Source organism: Trematomus bernacchii, unplaced genomic scaffold (genome assembly GCF_902827165.1).
Source record: "Trematomus bernacchii unplaced genomic scaffold, fTreBer1.1, whole genome shotgun sequence".
Classification (NCBI taxonomy): domain Eukaryota; kingdom Metazoa; phylum Chordata; class Actinopteri; order Perciformes; family Nototheniidae; genus Trematomus; species Trematomus bernacchii.
In genome coordinates, this window is record NW_022987689.1 from 10747503 (window position 1) to 10768724 (window position 21222).

The 21222-nt window shown below is 40.6% G+C and overlaps 1 protein-coding gene and 1 long non-coding RNA gene across 4 annotated transcripts; one reads left to right on the forward strand and one right to left on the reverse strand.

The window, feature by feature from the left end:
* Positions 1-339: 339 nt before the first annotated feature.
* lyn (LYN proto-oncogene, Src family tyrosine kinase) lies at positions 340-20084 on the forward strand. 3 transcript variants are annotated; one of them, XM_034137905.1, is made up of 13 exons: positions 340-497; positions 3731-3867; positions 4273-4312; positions 10063-10168; positions 10771-10869; positions 11068-11171; positions 11253-11402; positions 11602-11754; positions 13718-13900; positions 15539-15615; positions 16459-16612; positions 17125-17256; positions 19072-20084. In XM_034137905.1, the coding sequence occupies exons 2-13, from the start codon at positions 3736-3738 to the stop codon at positions 19272-19274; spliced, it is 1533 nt and encodes a 510-aa protein (XP_033993796.1). In that variant the 5' UTR covers positions 340-497; positions 3731-3735; the 3' UTR covers positions 19275-20084. The 3 variants fall into 3 exon arrangements, with proteins under 3 accessions (XP_033993796.1, XP_033993797.1, XP_033993798.1); XM_034137906.1 differs by having other exon boundaries at positions 3731-3807; XM_034137907.1 differs by lacking the exons at positions 340-497; positions 3731-3867; positions 4273-4312 and adding an exon at positions 9363-9604.
* Positions 20085-20363: 279 nt separating this feature from the next.
* LOC117488381 lies at positions 20364-21049 on the reverse strand. Its single transcript, XR_004556519.1, has 3 exons — positions 20972-21049; positions 20755-20860; positions 20364-20648 (listed from the first exon to the last, which is right to left on the reverse strand). It is a non-coding gene; the product is annotated as an uncharacterized LOC117488381 (long non-coding RNA).
* Positions 21050-21222: the final 173 nt, after the last annotated feature.

Here is a 21222-nt window from a genome sequence, read left to right on the forward strand (position 1 = left end):
GTACATAACAATTTTTTACACATTTCAAAGTATTTGATATATAGGAACTTAGGACATATGATAGGCCATTACAAATCTTTAACGTGAAAACGTCAAAGGGATTCTCTTGACTTTTGTTTAATTTTATGATGATTGTAAAATTCTTCTCTACTTTATCCAATGTGATTTTTCCGTATTTAAAGACCATCAATGTTCTGTGCCCCAGTGTGTGTGTTTAATGTGAGTGACTGAGGGAGTGTGTTTTGCTGATTATGCAAATAATCATTAGACAATTGTACCAGGAAGTTTCAGAAAGAAAAAAAACCCCCACCAGTTCCTCTAAGTTCCTCATTCTGGTGGGTGAATGTAAGAGTCCGTGTCGCCCAGAACGCACACAGCCAAACACTTCACCAGCCTTCAGTCAATCTGACGAAAAACACAGAGAAGAAATCTGAGGACTAAAAGACTTCTTCATATTGGATGAACTGTTTCGTGAACCACAATACACACTAAGAGAGGTAAGCACACATGCATGTGAGGTGTGAATGACATCAGTCAGAAATATGCCAGGTCAGTAAGAGCTGTTCATACACACCCATAAAGGTAAAGAAGATAGGATGTAATTGAGTTTATATTATGGAAAAAGGTATATATATAAATGTAGGCTTGACTCAAATGAAGTTACTTTATAGTAAACAACGTTTTTTTTTAAAGTTATAGTTGAGTTTTTATTGAAAGTTATGGACTGTTTCACAACCATAGACTTAGGAACCAACAAGTATGGTTTGTCATCATACTGAAAATGCTGTTTGGTAATAATACTTTATAAGTTGTATAAATCACTGGTGTAACTGTATTTGAACAGCTCAGTACATGTGATCAGATTTATCATTTAGGTGCATCAAATTCTCCAGTGGACTATGTCCCATACTTTCCTTTCATTTTGCCTCCACTCCAGCCCTTTGCTCAGTCCAAGGAGGAAGTTTGTTCGTGGTCATAGCAGTGTGTGTGTGTGCGTGCGTGTGTGCGTGCGTGTGTGCGTGCGTGTGTGTGCAAGCGAGTGTGTGTTAGCTCCTAATCGGTACAGACCCTTGGTTTCCTGCTGTTTGCTGACTGTCAAGTTAAAAATATATCAGAGGCACTGAACCAATAAAGCACGAAACCAGTAACAAACTGCCATTCTTAACAACACATTATTTTATTCAACTATATAAGCAACTTTTCTGTCATCTGGATTATATAAACTTCAATTTAGAAAAGTAAACAACACATTGTACTGTGCACCAATTCTTTTTTTTTTAAGGTGTGTCCCTTTTTTGATTTCAATAGTGCTTGAAATCTTGATAAAACAGAAAGATTAAGGTCAGTCCTTCACCATAATCTGAAGGTCACATAACACCCTTTTGTTTGCATTCTTCATTATTATTTAGTTTTAGGAGCTAAGACCTTTATCTAGGTTCCAGCACAGACTTTTGTTATAGACAAAGGTAAAGTTCTATAGGAGGTTTAATGCTTTTTTTTTAAGTACATTACTTTATTTACCTCTCTTTTTATAGCTGAAAATGTTTGTCGGTCCACTTGGTTTGGACTGAAAATATCTCAACGGAGATTCATGTTCCCATAAAAACTAATCTTACCGTCCATACTGTAGCTGCTGACATAAACATTGTTTGCATGGTCTGAGAAAGCATATTGTCCTGCTAGAATTAACAACAAAGAAAAGCATTGCCCAAGTAGGCTACACCATCAGCTAGCATGGCTATTGTTCTCACACTGCTAATGCAACAGGATACAAGACTTTCCCAAAGAACACAACCTCATGTCAGACACTGATCTCCGCAAAACTATTGTGACAAGCAGCGATCTCAACTTTTCTTTAGCAACCCAATAACTGATCATATGCTTTTGCTCTTGTTCGATAACCGCTAGAGCACACAACAGCAACTCGGGCATCTCAATTGCTGTGTTATTGCTTTTGTTGCTTGTGCTAACATGGCGTAACTTTTTCAGTCCTTACACTTGAAAAAATGATGTCGTAGTCCGTTCAGTCCAGTCCAGTTCTTGAGTAGCTACTCACTAGCTCTTGACACCTGAATGTAATTAAGATGCATCGCTATTGTTTTGCATTATTTTACTCAAACCTGTATGAGCAATTTAGTTTGCTCTGGAACAAAAGTAGGCCAACAATTGTGTGGCATTGTAACATTGTAACTGTGATTCACCATATCAATCAGTCAATACACAGTTCCCATGCCTAACATAATTCCAGCACATAATCATGTATCAATTGTTTCATTCATGTGTATATTGTTGTGTTATATCCGTCATATCCTGTCCGAAATGTACTTTTATAGGCTACAGCAATGAAAATGAAAGAAACACAAGCATCTGGAGGATGTGAAAGTGGTTTTACTACATTTTTGAGAGCATCATCAGCAACATTGTTATTAATGCAATCTGTGCTGCACTTTCACGCAACAAATGAGTTTATAACTTTGCACTCGAGCACATTGGGTGTTTGCTTCCCTTCAAACTATAAAACAGCAAGTGACAATTTGATGTAATGTAAAAAAATCATTGCAGAGACACTCCACACACTTATCACCACTGCCAACTCAGACATTGCAATCATCATGCTGCCAGCGTGGCGAGAAGACATAACGTATAAACGTCATAAACTGTAATTTCACATTTCAGAGCTACACACCATGACATTTTATTATACTTGTTATCTAGAACACCTTCTCTGAACTACCAGCCTTTTTTTCACGCAGGAAACGTTTTATTTTAGTGGTAAAGATTTAGTGGTTCATTTTTGGTTGAGTAGGTGTTATGTACTGAGTGTCTGATCTTTTGAGCTTTGAGAAAATAGCCTAAAGTCATAATAACCCAAATTATAATACATAAAACAAATCTTTAAGTATGACACAAGAGGAAAGAGCAAAGTAAAACCAAATGCTGTTCAATACATTTTCTGGCAACTGAAAAGTAAAAAATTTACTTTTGTGTCGTCAAAAACACTTTGAAACGGGTTAGTTTTAAAACAAACACACAAACATCCCCACCCTGAAACCCTAAAAAAAATAAACATCACACTGTGTTGAAGAAGACTTGAACTATTGATAGAGACAATAAACTCATGAAGAAAAATAAATTAAGTGAAAAGTAGTATTAATAATTGTTTCGACTTTTATACAATCACAATTATTTTACAACCATGACTGGAGTTTACCCCTGTTGTATATAAGAGGAATGGCAAGCTCAAACACTTTCACTTTGGCCTTACTATTCAGACCCGTAGGTTGCTGCTTGGTTTCAATCTCAAAAGATTAACTTCTCAATTTCAATGTTTTCCCCTCTGGATCAGGAGGTAATTTTGGGCTTTCCTTTAATATCATGATTCTGATTTATACAGCATTATAGGAAAGTCTTTTGACAGAGATTTTATCAGTTTGACGGTTCTATAAAGACCATTTCATTCATATTTGAGGATAGCATGTCGAAAGATTTGTTTCTACACCTGCTGCTGCTGCTTTAGAGTTTCCGTGTCCATTTCCTCTTTGACTTTGTTTAAACACCAAATAATGAAGCAAAAGTACAAATTAAAGTCACTGGTTAGGTTCTTTGTTATTTTTACATTCAAAAGCCAAGGAATCACAGGTGTTTGGTAGCAAACATTTAAAGTGTTGTTTGTTTCAGCAGCTGTTAATGTGTAACAGTCACTCTTCCTTTGTCTCACTTCCCCCTGCAGGCAGTATGGGCTGTATGAAGTCCACGCTGAGCGAAAGTCCAAACGGAGGTGTGCAGAGGAAGATCTCCGAGCAGCCTGTACGTACCGACAACACGCACTATGTCAGAGACCCCACCTCCAAAACAAAAAACAACATAGTAAGTAGTCCGAAATCTGGGCTGAGTAAAAACTGAATTTCAGTTCTAGAAAACAAGATACTGATTTCTCTCTGGCATAACAATCTGAAAAGTATCAAAGAAAAACCATAGCATAACAATCATGTATGTTATATTTTTCAATGTGCCCTGGTGAATTAAAATGTAAGTGGAGAATGCCATAAAAGCGGAATTATTCAGTTCTCATGAGAGCATTACACAAGGCAGATACACCCCCTCCTAATGATTCGGAGAAATAGTGACTCAGATATTTCTTAATAAACAGAACTTCTCTATTGCACACGATTGAGTCTAGTTTGTGAAAGTCTGTATTCACGAAGCGTTGATAGACCAGATATGTATTATATTTTCATTGTTTCTGTTCAACTCTTTGCTCTGCATTTGCAGGACTCCCTGTTACCTGGTCAGGTGTTCCAAAAGATGGAAGGTATGCCGCATTCCTTCTCTCTCTTGTTTCATTTTTTCTTTGTGACTCTCTTTTGTAAAATTATGTAAAAACACATTTTCAGAAAGTTTTTGCCTTTTCTATAAATCATTAACCATAATACTCAGTAAAACTTAGCAAATGTCAACGTGGTATTATTAAAGAGGCCCTATAAAGCTTTTTCGGGGTTTCCCTTTCCTGAAGTGTCTTAAATAGATTTTTGTTCTTGTAAATGGTTTGCAAAGGCTAAAATCCCAAAGTTCCCACACTATCACCCTCCACCTCCCCATACCTCCGTAACATAGCTCCAACACATTGTACGCAATAAGAGGCGGGGCATCCCTAAGACCAATCACAACAGAGCCGGCCAACTAACCAATCAGAGCAGACTGGGCTCTGGTTTCAGACAGAGGGTGAAAAGAGGTGCTGCAGCACAGGCAGTATGAGAAAAATAAAGACCTTTTTGAACCCAAAGCATGTAAACATGTCACGATAGAGGCACAAAACACAAATATGACACCTTAAAATGAGCATATTAGGGCCCCTTTAAAGAGTTCAGAGTCAAAGCCAGTCTCAGTACAAACATGCGCATATCTCAATTGAAAGGCTTGACAAGTTATCATTCTTTTGGGGAAAAAAAGTTTACAAGACAAGCTGAAACTAATATGAGGCTTCAGCAGTCTGAATTAGCCAAATTATTACACATTATTGCAAAATAGTGCAATAATGGGTAACCCCCGAACTAGTCCTAAAACCTACAGTAGTTTTTTTGTTTTTTGAATCTTAGTTAGATGCCTGAGATTAGGTTTGTGGTTAACACAAGAAATGTTGGTTTTGTTGTACGACTTCAAATACGTCCTTAAATACCCCTGATGTAAATAATGATGCTTCTATTTCTTAAAAAGGAAATTGCTAACAAGTCGATAAATGAGGCTAGCAAACTGTCTATATCTACTTGAGGGATTAATAGTCACAGCATAAAACCAACCAGCAAAACCAACCTCCTCAAACTCCCCAGGACCAAGCTCCGTACTATGGGAGACCGGGCTTTCTGCTCGGCTGCTCCCAGACTGTGGAATGCTCTCCCCGAGCACATGAGAGCACCACAGACTGTGGAGGCTTTTAAAAAAGGCCTCAAAACCCATCTGTTCAATAGAGCCCTCTACTGGACTCTATGGGTACAGTGGGTGGAGCCCCGATGGATAAACGCCCTGTCGTCTACAACATCGACCCATCACACTGCCCCTGACCGGCCTTTGGTTAACAGCCACCGCACCCCAACTTCCTCTCATCCGGTTGTGACCGTGGAGAAGTTGGGACCGCAGCTTACTTGGCTGGGTAGAGCCTTATTGGTCTGAATAAGCCCATAGCTCCACCCTGCAGGTGCCAGCGCAAGTGACTAACACTTACCTCGTGTAGAGTGTGCATGGACCGTAGTGGGGAAGGCTCTCCCCGCCCGCCCACAGGCACATCCAGCCCTGTATGGGGCTTACTGCGCACCATGTTTCCCGGGTCCTTAAAGAGCATGGGAAAACATAAGTGCATTATGTCCAGGGGGGGGTCAGATACCTACTGACCCACACCATCCCCAAAGCACACAAACAGCTGTTCAGTGCGCCTAATGGAAGTCGTGCGCCCTACATAACATGCTAGCGCAAGCACCGGGCAGAGGAGGTGCAATTTAGCCTCCCTGTCCCCAATATGGGGTGGAAGACTAAAGCCGTCTAACTGTATAGCCCTCGACCTGAACGAACTCCTTAGGTTCTTGGGAACAAAGGAGGGGTTCGGTCTAAATGTCGCCCCGCTACGGTCACCCCGAATCAAAAGGCAACTCGGGTGCACCGACAGAGTGGCCAGCTCGCACACTCTCTTGGCCGAAGTCAAGGCAAGCAGCAAAGCTGTTTTCAATGATAGTGCCTTCAGGGAGGAGAGCTCCAGAGGTTCAAATGGTTCTGTGACCAGAGCCTCGAGCACCAATGGCAGATCCCATTGCGGGGTGGAGACATGCACCACTGGGCGCTGTCTCCTGACCCCCTGCAAATAACGCGCCATAAGCGGTTGACTAAAGGCTGACCTGCCGCCAAATCCCTCATGGCAGGACGAGATGGCTGCTGCATACACCTTCATTGTGGAATGAGCCAGCCCCCTGTCCACCAGTATCTGTAAATAGGACAGAATAGAGCCCAACATACACGATAGAGGCTCTAGACTCCTTTCTTCACACCACCGCTGGAATCCCAACCACTTCATCCTGTAACAGGCTGTGGTGGATCCTGCTCTTGCTGCCTGGATAGTCTGAATAACTTAGACAGACAGTCCTTCCAGCCTCAGCCTGTCCCTCTCAGGAGCCAAGCCTGGAGAGGTTGGCCCAGAGTGGGTAACGTCCCTATTGCACTTGCTTCCTGAGACAACGCCCCCCAGACCTGAGGAACCGTCCAGGGCTGGCCCACCATCATCTGTGTCACCTCTGCGTACCACGGTGCCGAGCGGCGACCTGGGGCTACCAGGATGACTGACAATCGCTCCCGTCTCACCCTCTCCAGGAGGGGGAGAATGAGACGCAGCGGTGGAAAGGCGTAGAGTAGCTTTCTTGGCCATGGCTCGTGTGCAAGCACGTCCACCCCCAAGGGTGGATTGTCGTGCCGAGCCAGGGAAAACCATAGGGTACAGTGGCTGTTGCGCCGGTTGGCGAACAAGTCCGCCTCCGCTTTCCCGAACTGGGCCCAGATCTGCTTCACCACCTCCGGGTTGTCGCTCCTCACCAGCACATGTTTGCCCTGTAGTAAGGGTTTGAAGTGCTGTAGGACCAACACTACTGCCCTCAGCTCTAGAAGGTTGATGTGCCGAGTCTCTGTGATGACACCGTGATGTAGGAGGTCACCCGCCCCAGTGGAGTTCTCCTCCGCAGATGCTTTGGGGACCCCCAGTATCGGAGGCTGCTCTCCACTGAGGGGGGGAGGGATGGTCACCAGACGTCGTTTGTGCCTCTTGGGATCTAAATGAAGGCCGGCAAACCACCTCTGCAGGCGACGCATATGCAGTAACCCCACACAGCAAATACCAAAGTGTTAAAATCCCAGAGTACTGATGACCAAATGTTTACACTTTTGAGTAGAATGGACATAAAGTACACTTCTCAGAATGCACCAGAACCTCTCTTTGGTGTTGTTTCTTGGTGTGGTGTTGGTGTTGACTTGTGTAGTGTTTATTCTGGGATGATGGACTACCTCAGAGTATGTCTTTGTATTGAGTCTGTCTGGTCCGCATCTGATCTTAGGTTTCGATTCGTCATCGACTCTTTCAACCTCTCTGGACTCTCTCTGTCCTCTCACATCTCGGCAGGCTCGTCAGTCCCCTCCTGCTCCCTGGCTAAATGACGCACTGCATGCTAATAGAACCATCCTTCGGGCAGCTGAGCGCAAATGGGTTAGGGTTAGGGTTAGACACCCTGACAACCTCCTAACCTATCAATATCTCCTCTCCTCTTTCTCATCTTCAATCTCTCAGCACCTTCTTTCAAGATAAGATCCATTCTTCCTATTCCAATCCCCAAAAACTATTTTCTATCTTCTCCACCCTCCTCGAACCCCCCGAAGCCCCTTCCACCTCCTCCCTTCTTCCAAGCGACTTTGTTAAAAACTTTGAAAAAAAGGTTGATGATATTCGCTCTTCTTTTTCCGACTCACCATTAGTCACCACTGGGTCACCAGACCCACCGTTCACCCACACACTAACCTCCTTTTCCCCTCTCTCTCCAAGTGAGGTTCTTACCCTCGTTACCTCTGCCCGTCCTACCACCTGTCCTCTGGACCCTATCCCCTCAAACCTCCTTCAGACTATCGCTCCTGATATTCTACCGTTTCTCACCCATTTCATCAATACTTCTCTAACTTCTGGTCACCTTCCAAACAGTCTCAAGGAGGCAAGAGTAAACCCTCTCCTAAAGAAACCCACTCTCAACCCGTCCGATGTTATAAACTACAGGCCTGTCTCTCTCCTCCCATTCCTGTCTAAAACACTTGAACGCGCTGTCTTTAAACAACTCTCCTGTTATCTCCATCAGAACAACCTTCTCGATCCGCACCAGTCTGGTTTCAAGGCAGGTCACTCCACAGAAACTGCTCTCCTTGCTGTCTCTGAGGAACTGCACACTGCTAAAGCAGCCTCCCTCTCCTCTGTCATCATCCTTTTGGACCTGTCTGCTGCATTCAACACGGTGAACCATCAGATCCTCCTTCGCACTCTCCAAGAACTTGGAGTTTCAGGCTCTGCACTTTCCCTCCTCACCTCCTACCTCAAAGACCGCACCTACAGGGTAACTTGGAGAGGGTCAGAGTCTGACCCCTGTCAATTAACTACAGGGGTCCCTCAGGGCTCTGTCCTTGGTCCCCTCCTCTTCTCTCTGTACACAAACTCGCTCGGATCGGTCATTAGCCCGCATGGTTTTTCACACCACTGCTACGCTGACGACACCCAATTAATTCTGTCTTTTCCCCGTTCTGAAACCCAGGTCGTCGCACGCATCTCTGCTTGTCTAGCGGACATCTCTCAGTGGATGTCTGCTCACCACCTCAAGCTCAACCTTGACAAGACTGAACTGCTTTTTCTTCCTGGAAAAGATTGTCCCACTCTTGACCTAACAATCAACATCGGCCCCTCTGTTGTTTCCCCGACTCAGACTGCAAGGAATCTGGGTGTGACCCTAGATAACAACCTGTCCTTCACCGCAAACATCGCTGCTACAACCCGCTGCTGCAGATACACTCTTTCCAACATCAGGAGGATATGTCCCCTCCTGACCCAGAAAGCGACGCAACTTCTGGTCCAGGCTCTCGTCAACCTCCTGGCTGGTCTACCTGCATGTGCCATCTGACCTCTGCAGCTCATCCAGAATGCAGCAGGCTCGTCTGGTCTTCAACCTTCCAAAATGTTCCCACACCACACCGCTCCTCCGCTCCCTTCACTGGCTTCCAGTAACTGCTAGAATCCACTTCAAGACACTGGTACTTGCGTACCGTGCTGTGAATGGATCTGGCCCTTCCTACATCCAGGACATGGTTAAACCATACACCCCAGCACGTGCACTCCGCTCTGCATCAGCCAAACGGCTCGCTGCACCCGCACTGCGAAGGGGACCCAAGTTCCCATCAGCAAAAACCTGCAAGCAGCGGCGGCCACACCGTGGACCAGGATATTAATTTGGCCGATGCTGCGGCCAAATAATCGCTCTGATCCGGTGAGGTGGGGGCATCTTGCGGAAGAGCAATCAGTGAGACGCCCAACAACTCCATGAAGGTATGATAACTTCTTTCTTCTTCTTTCTTCTTCTTTCAAACGTTTTACTTTTCTCTGTCAGGTGTTGTCCTGCTCGCTGAAGAGAAAAGGATGACAGTCAGGAGGCGTGGCCGCATTATATACTGTGTGCCTGCTCGCGCATTCAGGTAGGCTCGCCCTGGTTGGCCGCATAGACTGTATATATAAAGGTTGGCCGGCTACGTTTATACAACTTCAGTGTGTGAACGCTCGCGTATCATTGATGAGAGTAGTACCCATAGAGTCCAGTAGAGGGCGGAGCCTGTGTGAGATATAACTAAAGGTTGTGATTGTTCTTTTTAATGCATTATTGTGAAAATATATTGTCATAAATACATCTAAAGTCACGTTGTGAAGTTGCTTGTACAGAGCTCTTTCATTCTGATATCTTATCCATCTTGTTGTCCAACATGTACAATTTTGTATGTTTCCTCTCTTAGAGAACAAAGGGGTTGGTAAACTTGTGATCGGCCTTTTCCCGTATGAAGCTGTGCATCCCGATGACTTAGGATTCAAGAAAGGAGAAAATATGAAAATCTTGGAGGAGTGAGTGTCTGATTTTGATGGTAGACTGATTCAACATGAAGTAATGTTATTCATCATTTATGAACATTTATAAAAAATTGGGGACCAAAGATGAATGCTTACCCAAGCTACAAAATGGGCACTGTTATCTCCTAAACCCTGAATGACCCACTGATCTAATATGCCATTGCAGATTATTGCATCATGAAAGAGTTCAAACTCACAGAGCATTCTTTAAATGTTACTGAAGATCCAAAAGTTCAATTTGTACCAAACTATTTTAGAAGAAGTACTCATCTAATAATGCTTAAGACATGAAACAGTTTGATATAGTGGTGCATCCATCAAATAAACATTGGTCCTGTTAATTTTAGCTTCATATAATTACAATGAAGTACGCAGATTTATTGAGAAAACTAAAGACATAGTTGTTCAAGTGGGTTTGCATGAGGTTCTTATCCAGTATATATTATCCACAACTCCCATTTCAATCACCGTCCATTTAACGGAAAACCAGGGTTCAAGAGATTGGCCTATAACTTTATGACAAAAAGGTCTAGAAGGTATAAACACCAATCAAACCAAATGATAAACATGCTTAAATAAATTGATATTTCCAACAGACACGGGGAGTGGTGGAAAGCAGTGTCATTGGTCACCAACAAAGAAGGATTCATCCCGTGCAATTATGTTGCCCAAGCTGACACCATCGAAACAGAAGAGTAAGTAGCTCAAACCAAATCCTTAGTTATTTCTCAATAACAGCTTCTTTTTTTAAAGGATGTTGGAATTGATCACCATCCTATTATAAAGCTAAAGAAAAGCAATGTAAAACCCAACTATATACCCAACCAAGGTGTGATTTGAATAATGGGTGGAGTCCACTTTAATAAAACAGTGTTTTTTCATATTCTTTGCAGCTGGTTTTTCAAGGACATCACGAGAAAGGATGCAGAGAGGCAGCTGTTGGCACCTGCAAACAAACCAGGCTCTTATCTCATCAGGGAAAGTGAAACACAAAAAGGTATGGGAATGTATCAACATATTGATTTCCTCCTGCTCCATTTCTAGTAACTCACTCTTTTACTTGCTTACTTTTTCACAGGAAGTTACTCATTGTCCATCAGAGACTTTGATGCCAACGGGATAGAATCAGTCAAACATTATAAGATTAGGATGCTGGATAACGGCGGCTTCTACATCTCTCCTAAAATCTCCTTCAGTGACATCGGTGCACTGATCAAACACTACCGGAGTGAGTAGCCAAATCTATGGAATGGATCCACTTAAAATCTTTTGTTCAAAAAACTCACCCAACCCCATCTTTCGTACCAATGGTTGATTTCGATATAAACACTTAAAGAAAAGGTTTTTAAAGATAATGTTTTATTCATAAAATTGAACAGTAATGCAAGTATACCTTAGTCATGACTGTGTGTGTGTTCACCTTCCAGACAAACCGGATGGCCTGTGTCGTAAACTGGACCGTGCATGTGTGAAACCCAAAGCTCAGAAACCGTGGGATAAAGATGCCTGGGAGATTTCTAAAGACTCTATTAGGATGGTAAAGAAACTAGGATCGGGGCAGTTCGGAGATGTCTGGTTGGGTGAGTATGTCATTCTTGTCGCACACACACATATACAAGGGTGCTGCAAAAGTAAACCGTGCAGGAATGTCTAATTTCCCCCTAATTAAAACAAAAACGACATCCTACTTTTGTTATCCAATAGGTGCATTACATCGTTTTGGTTAAAACTATTTACACTATATATAGATAGACAGCGTGTCTCCACTTCTTCCCACTATACAAAAAACAAAGCCAAAATATCCTGGATACAGCCGCTGCCATTTTGTGCTGGTGGCGTCATTTGGAGCCAGAGTCTGCCCAGTAGTGAATGGGGCTAAGGAGCCAACTGTCAAAGTCCCGTTCATATGTTTATACACCGTATACTGTACGTTTGAAACAGATACTAATGGCAATGGAAAATTAAAAGTCAAGTGTATTTCTCCTATCTAAATGCCACTCCAATTGCTAAGCATTAGGGTTAGCATTAGGGTTAGGGTTAGAAAAATACCTACATTAGCAACCATCTCTGAGAATAAAGGATTTCTCCTGTACTTTGACCTTACGCATTTCCCACATCCCATGGTCACTGAAAAAATATGCCGTAAATATGCTCAAAAATGTTTCCATACATGCCTCTGTAGTAAAGTAAAGAGTGGTCATTTTCATATGTCCAACAGCTTGTTATCATCTGCTTAGGAAATGTTTTCAAGTTTAAAGGGGTTTGCATCAGGAGTTGAAAGGGGTGAAGACCCCCCACACACACACACACACACACACACACACACACACACACACACACACACACACACACACACACACACACACACACACACACACACACACACACACATCCAATTTATCAGAAAAGGGTGTGTAGAGAGGGAATAGATTCATTGCAAAGTTTATGAACAAACATTGCTGTGGCCTGATACTTACTTTTGCCAAAAGACAGGTTTCGATGTTTTTAGCACTTACACAAAACTTTAATTCAACCCATTTTTGAAACATGAGGGAAGTTTATACATTGTGGTAAACATGTGTTTGATATAGGTGTTATCTCTGTGGGTGGGGAATGATCAGGAAGTAGGTGCCTTGTTCTAGGTATTAGTCTGAGAAAATACTGAATATTTACAAATTATAGTATTACAACTTTTTTTCAAGGCTCATTTTAAACTTAAAAAGGCAATGTGAATCATCCATGTATGTCCGTTGCTGTGGAGGGGTGTGTTTGGATTACATTCATAACCAGAATGGGAGAAAAAAAAAGTTAATATGATAAACCAAGTGCAACAGGTTTTCTGACAGTAAATAAATAAATGGCTCAAACACTGAGAGACACTAACTGTTAGACCTTATAGTATGAAGAGAGTGGAGAGGTTGTTACTAAAATTGTTTTACCACAGACAGAAAAGGATTAAAGTAACCACTATCAGTGTCAGTTTCCTGAACATACTAGAGTCACCACAGGCTTTTACTATAAGCTGAATAAATACATTTTATTAGTTGTGACCTTTAGCATAGATTTGCAGTTTTATGGCCATACTCTACCAACTCCTTGGCCTAGTAGGCTATGACTGTCTATCACTAAGCTGATCAGTGCAGTCAGGTTAAAACATTTTCAGATGTTAGCAAATCATTTGGCATTTCAAATATTTTTTTATTTCAGTGACATCTTATGCACTTATCTGCAAAAAACGATTTTACACACATTGATAGTGTAACTTCATGTGTTTTGCATTTTGTAACAACAATTTTCATAGAAAATTCAGTAATGATTGGTTTATGGAAGATTAAAAAGATACAATTTAATCTTCCCAAAGTTGTTTTAATGGGTAAATGGTCAATGGTTTTGAAAAGTTTGATTTTCTCCTACAGTATGTTCATGGTAGCATAAAAGCCACTGAGCCAATGATCATGTCAAGCAGCTGGTTTTATTACTTCCACAAAAATATATTTATGTATAAATAAAATCCCCTTCTTCCTTCACTTTTTGCACATTCAGCTTACTACAACAACTTAACAACAGTGGCGGTGAAGACGCTGAAGCCAGGCACCATGACGGTGGAAGCCTTCTTGGATGAAGCCAACGTCATGAAGACGCTGCAGCACGACAGGCTGGTGCGGCTTTACGCTGTCGTCACCAAGATACAACCCATCTTTATCATCACAGAATACATGTCAAATGGTAAATGAGCTTTATTTTTAACACATGGAAGATTTTCATACGTGAAGAAATTAAAATGTAGCATATTGATGATCAGAGACATGCAAGTATACCAGAAATGCGAAAAGGCTACATAACATTTCCTTGGATAACAGCGTCGGTACTCGTCTTTTTTGTTTCTCTTTGTGCTCATTTTTTTGTCACTTTGTTACTCTTATGTTCGTTACAGTAATTATTTTGTCTCTTTTTTTCCCCCCTTTGTGCCATTTTGTGTTTCTTTGTAGTCATGTTGAAGTCATTTCAAGTCTCTGTAATTTGTTCTAAATGTTGTCATTTTGAGTCTGTTTGTAGTTGTTTGAGTCTCTTTGTAGTTGTTTGAGTCTCTTTGTAGTTGTTTGAGTCTGTTTGTAGTTGTTTGAGTCTGTTTGTAGTTGTTTGAGTCTGTTTGTAGTTGTTTGAGTCTGTTTGTAGTTGTTTGAGTCTGTTTGTAGTTGTTTGAGTCTCTTTGTAGTTGTTTGAGTCTGTTTGTAGTTGTTTGAGTCTCTTTGTAGTTGTTTGAGTCTCTTTGTAGTTGTTTGAGTCTGTTTGTAGTTGTTTGAGTCTGTTTGTAGTTGTTTGAGTCTGTTTGTAGTTGTTTGAGTCTGTTTGTAGTTGTTTGAGTCTGTTTGTAGTTGTTTGAGTCTCTGTGTAGTTGTTTGAGTCTCTTTGTAGTTGTTTGAGTCTCTTTGTAGTTGTTTGAGTCTGTTTGTAGTTGTTTGAGTCTCTTTGTAGTTGTTTGAGTCTCTTTGTAGTTGTTTGAGTCTCTGTGTAGTTGTTTGAGTCTCTGTGTAGTTGTTTGAGTCTCTGTGTAGTTGTTTGAGTCTGTTTGTAGTTGTTTGAGTCTGTTTGTAGTTGTTTGAGTCTCTGTGTAGTTGTTTGAGTCTCTGTGTAGTTGTTTGAGTCTCTGTGTAGTTGTTTGAGTCTCTGTGTAGTTGTTTGAGTCTCTTTGTAGTTGTTTGAGTCTCTTTGTAGTTGTTTGAGTCTCTTTGTAGTTGTTTTGAGACTGCATTTGTTTTTTGTTGCATTGTAATTGTTTTTGGTTCCCAGGATTTACTTTTCTTTGGGCGTTTTTTGGTCAGCTAGCATCTCTTTGTCGTTGCTTTTTTTTGTTTTTTGTGCCTATTTTCATGACTTTTTTGCATCACTTGTTTTTGTTGTTTTTGTGTCTTTGTAGTCTAGTCTTTTTGTGTCTCTTTGTAATGGTTTTATGTTATCATGCTATCCTCTGTGTTGGCACATGTCTCTTTATCTCACGGTGACACAGTGGTCCATAGTTCTGTGCCGGCTTGTAGGAATAATTAACCATCCATGAATGAATGAATGAAAACGTTATTACAGACTCAGGGTCCAGATAGAGAATAATCATCCAGTAATAAGAAGTGCAAATGTCAGCAGTTTAGAATTGTGACATAAAAAGTCATGTGATCACACATTGACCTATGGTTGTATTTCACAGAGGAGGTTTGCAGGTTAGTAAAAAAAAACTTTTTCTATATTACTTCTAAAAACCTTATATTAGCAAAAATGCAAACAAGGATACACATGTAAGTAGCCTATACAGTATACCACATGCATGGACACACGAGAAACTAACATTGTAAATATTCTCTCTTGTTTTAGGGAGCCTACTAGACTTCTTAAAGAGTGACGAAGGATGCAAACTGCAGTTGCCCAAGCTCATTGATTTCTCAGCGCAGGTGATTTGCACACTGACCGCAATATGCTGCTTTTTCCTATGCTCACTCTCTGCCATGATTGTGAAACAGACATACATGTAACATAACTTTTTCCATTGTTGAACTGAAAGGAGGAACCATAACCAAAAGCAATAAACGGACACTTCACCAATTAAGTTTCGTTGAATGAATTGATAATAGTTGAACATTTACATTGATGTAAATGGAGCAATTCCTTTAAAGAAATACAAAATGTTGCCAGAATTTGGCAATTTTTAGATGAAACCTTTTAGAAAATTATTATGACATCATTACAGAATTGCAAAGGGAAGCTTTGCTGACAATGTTTTTCCTACACATAAGTGTGTGACTAAAGGTTAAATACTAACTTGATTAAGTTGGTAAAGCATGGATAAGATAACCATAAAATAAAGTATGATAAGAACAACTATGTTGGTTTGCAGATTTCTGCTTTCAGCATTAGTAAAACCAATACAAATAGCTGGAACTGGGATTATTTGCTACGTTTGGGTTTGAACTTGAGCTGTATTTTTTTTTTTTTATTAATCTCTTTGTTGATAAGATGTCAAAAATAATGATGAGTCAAATCCACATGTTATGACTTTATATTATTCCAAGGAACTGTTTGAAGACACTTTATTCAGTTCATAGTGAAGTAATTCACACAATATCTTTAAATCTACTGCCATCAACACTAGTTTGAACTGAATTTCTGTGTCACCCATAGACTTGTCTGAAATGGTATATAGAATTGGGCACTTCACGTTAGACCATTTTTTTAAATTATTTGTTATCTCTTACGTTGACATTGTTGCTTACCATATTTTTCTTGTGCTGTTGCAGATTTCAGAGGGCATGGCGTATATAGAGGATAAGAAATATATCCACAGAGACCTGAGAGCAGCCAATGTCCTGGTGTCAGAGAGTCTGCTCTGCAAAATCGCTGACTTTGGACTGGCAAGAGTAATAGAGGACGACGAATACTCTGCCAGAGAGGGTACACTTTTTCTGTTTGAATGTCCATTGTTATTTTTCAGTATTTAGCTGACTCCCAGGGGGATACTTTTGAAAAACCTAAAATAAAAATCCCCTTTTGAGAGTAAGAAGTAGAATTCATGACCTATGTGTGTTTCAAGAGCCAGACTTTTGGTTTCAGTTGCCAGTTCCTCTACTTTTTCAAGCTAAAATAAACCACTCAGTGACCAACATGGGTTTAAACCATTCTTTCTCCTTTCATACTAACACCAGTCTAGTGTGTGAACATGTATCTATGTGTCATCATAAACCTGATGATTACTGACCTGGAACCAGGAAACACTGAAACGCCCTTCATAGGAACATTAAAAATAAACGCAGGTTTTTATTCTGACCTTCATTTACATATTCCATTGACAGTATGGGTCATACACGTGGAAATATGGAGTTTTTTACATTCAGCAGATGAATTTGATTTAAATTTAGATACTAAATGAACGGCATATTTAATGTTTTTTACCATGTCATCCTCAGGAGCCAAATTCCCCATTAAGTGGACGGCTCCAGAGGCCATCAACTACGGATCCTTCACCATCAAGTCAGACATGTGGTCCTTCGGAGTTCTGCTCTATGAGATTATAACATACGGGAAATGCCCCTACCCAGGTAAACAAAAAAAACCTAAGTAGCCTATTTGTACTACTTATATTATTTGAACATTTTTAAACTACAGTGTTATAATCTTTGAATTATGCACAAAATACTATTAAATAAATTGCGTAGCTGTGCCTTTCCTTACTTTGTGTTCTTGTGATAAATATAAAACTGTCAATTAAAGTAATATGCAAGAGAAATAAAGAATTTCTTTTTTTTACTTATAACGAACAATTTGACTAAGACAAACGTGGTGACTACAGTAAAAGAGGTTTCCACAATTCTGGAGTCATTGTGTTTTGAAGATCTACCGTCCTCTACTGGTGATTATTTACTCAAGCTAATGACTACGTGGGTATATAGGGTATGTGTGTTGTCCCTCTAAACCAGGGGTGTCAAAGCTTTTTTCACTGAAGGCCACATACAGAAAAGCATACAAAGGGTTGGGCCCCCCACCAGAGGTGAGATTTATTGCCTCATAAGTTAAGTTATAAGTTAGCAAAATCAATCAAATGTAGGTAAATTATTCTTGATAATTGAAATGCTTAAAGAGAAAAAAACGCCTACATCACAGCTTTCTATCGGGTTTCATTTATTTAGTTACAAAAAAGTGTTGGCAACTCATCTCTTAAAACAGAAGCCTCAGATTGCTTATAATAAGGGGAAAGAGGAAAGGTATATTTGAAGCTTGATATGTAAGTAAGTTATTGGGCGTTTTTTTATCAACTAAGATTTGTTAGAAAATGTTTTCAACTTTAATTGACTGAATTTATTTGAACATTGGGCACATGAACACACGAATACTACTGTGTCATATATTTAAGCAATAGCTCACGACAGGCCGTGGTATATGCTCATTATATCACAGCTAAGGGGCGTGGTTCGGCCCGACGCGAAGCGTGCTTGGCGTGGCGAGAATATTGCTCCACTTTCTCCGGTCCCCGAGATTCGGCTTCCAGTAGCTCTGGAGAGAGCTTTCTCACCTGTGGCCACTAACGGTCATAATTTCTCTGCTTTGTTTCAAGACCCGCATCAGAAAGCTTTTGAATGGTGATACTTTTCCAGTTGGTCTACCTGCTCTTCACGTAGCTCTACATGTCGTCGTTTAGGTGCTTTTTGTTCTGGAGATAGGCACTCCTCAATCCACTCCTCCATCCACTCCTCCATAGTAAGACCCCCCCCCCCCCCGGAGGTCGAAGTTATTCTTAAATGTTTTTGCGGACCTTTTTGATTACAGATCTGAAAACATCGTTGCTTGCTTTAAAAGTAGCACAATTCATTATGTCAAACCTTGAAAAGTATCTAAATATCCCTGCCCTAATGCCAAAGGAACTGCACACTGAATATGTTTTTGCCGTTTGATGTCTATGTCTGGACCGTTGCGTAAAAAGGAGGGTTTCTGCCCGGTTACTTCTCCGCTGCTTTCTTGTTCCAGTTTGAAAAGCAAACTGCAGCCCAACTGTATACTGTTTATCTCAGACGCGGAGGGATACTGACTTGTTGTGAAAAGTAACTTACAATTCTACCCGTGGTATACGCTCAGTATACCACGGCTAAGAACCAATCAGATTGCTTGATTTTACTTGTCCGTTTTATAAATATATGTATATATATATATATATATATATATATATATATATACATATTTAAGAAGTGCAATATAAGAAAAGCACAAGTTTCAGATGTGGGCCATATTCCATTACACTTTTACAATTAGCTGAGGGCCAATTTAAAATGGACAACGGACCGCAGTTGGCCCCCGGGCCGTAGTTGGGACACCCCTGCTCTAAACACTCCTATATTCTCACCTGCCTGTGTTCTCCTCAGGTATGACCAAAGGAGAGGTGATTTCCTCGGTGCAGCGCGGCTACAGGATGCCTCAGCCTGACAGCTGTCCTGACGAGCTCTACGCCATCATGATGTCCTGCTGGAAGCACAAACCTGAAGACAGGCCCACCTTCGAGTACCTGCAGAGTGTCCTGGACGACTTCTACACCGCCACAGAGGGACAATACCAGCAACAACCATAGAGAGGGACACTTTCAGCCAGACATTATATTTGGAGCTGCTTTGGATGTGTTGTTATAGTTATATATATATATAATATATATATTTTGTATATACCAGACTAATGTCTAAAGCCCTAACAATCTTGAAATTTGCTCCTGTACATGTTTACAATGTGTTTCTTATATATTTGCTGTTAAGAACATTTCCCTGGATTTACCGTACTGTACTATTCAAAGTGTATGTGCTATTCCAGTACCTGACCATCTCAATTTCAATGTATGTTTGAAAGGGACAGAACAAACAGGTGACGTTATACATAAGAGTTTGCAATGCTAGGACACAATGTCTTTATTCCTGTCCAAAAAGCTGCCTAAAAGAGACTGGATGTGTATATAATGTGGCAAAAATTGAAAAAGGGGCATGCTGTAGTTACGATTAGCTGTTTGACTTCACACAATCATTTCTCCTTTTATATAGTGTTATATTTAAATGACTGAATTTCACATTTCATGACTTATTATTTCATAAGCTGCTCTAACAATGTTTCATCAATCTCTAACAAAATATTCTTTAATAATTTTCTGTTTGTTAACTGTTTCTTGAATATCCTTGTATTGATCATCTCTGAACCCACTTCATATTGAAGTTATTTAGCATTTGTTTAATTGTTTAATTGGTGTGAATATGTTATCTGTATTATTTCAACTGTACATATATAGTGGGCTATTATATAATTCAATGTCTGGCTTTGACATATTGTGACTCTTGGTATATTTGGTTCATATCCTTAAATGTAGAGGAAAAATAAACTTTATTTTGGAAAATTGAAACAACACGCTTTTTATTTATTTAATACGCATTTCAAGGAGATTGTGGAAATGTTGTATTGGCTAAAATAGCCGTAATTGCAGTAAATTACATTCTGTGTCAGATGTCTTTGTACATATGGCTCAAGAAATTGCAGACATGATGAATTACTAGAAAGTGAATGTGTTAATGTTATTAATTCCATAATATAAACCCTAAATAAGGGGTGACTAATCATTAATATACCATGACAAAGGAACAAAATTCAACTTAAACACACACAAACAATCATATCCTTAAGATCTGTTTTATACTAATTATTCTGGTCTCAAATTACTGATCAGGTGGTTGCAGACAATAGTTCATTTATTATAAAACAGTGCGGAGGCTTAAAGTACACAGTAAAAGAGCACATTGGACGTCGTATTAGGGGGCGTTGTTGGAAAAGTAAGGCACTGAAGTCTCGGGTGGAGCGTCTCTGCAATCTTTGGACTTCAATTAATTGGCTTGCGCAGAAACTGCTAGTGGTTGCAGAGATGGGGAGGGGCAGGAATGAAGCATCTCTGGATCTGGAAGTCCAACAAAGCCTGCAGAAAACACAAAGAAAAGGTGTTGCATTAAAATAGCATTCATCAGAAAACTTCCATCAAAAATCCCATTACTTAATGTCTCATACTGCTATACTGTACGTACAGGTGGGAGGAAGAGGAGCTCTTTCTGTTTCATGAAGGCATCATCACAATCAGTCAGGTTCATGTTTAGGAGTGTGTGCTCAGTCTTTCATACAGTATGAAAACACCTGTGATAAGAAGAAGAAGTGAACAGAATGTAAACAGAAGCCCAGCTCAGCCCAGGCATGCTATTTTTAAACAGATATATTTTTGCATGTTTACTCAAAGATTATATTTACCAGTGTTTCTCTGGTCGTTGCTGTTCCACTTAGATCCAACCATGGCAGTAGGATAACGTCTGTGCAGGTTTCCTTATAGAGGCTGAAGGTGGAGGTTTACCCCAGCTTTTTGTGGGAATCGTCAGGTGGAGGAGGTGTCTTCAGGCGGCTGGCAAAGGTTACAGGTGGAGGTTTGGATGGCAATTGTGTACGAGAGGTGTAGGTGCTGGTTCAGGTTGCTGACAGAGGCTAGGTGGAGGTTCAGCCGCAGG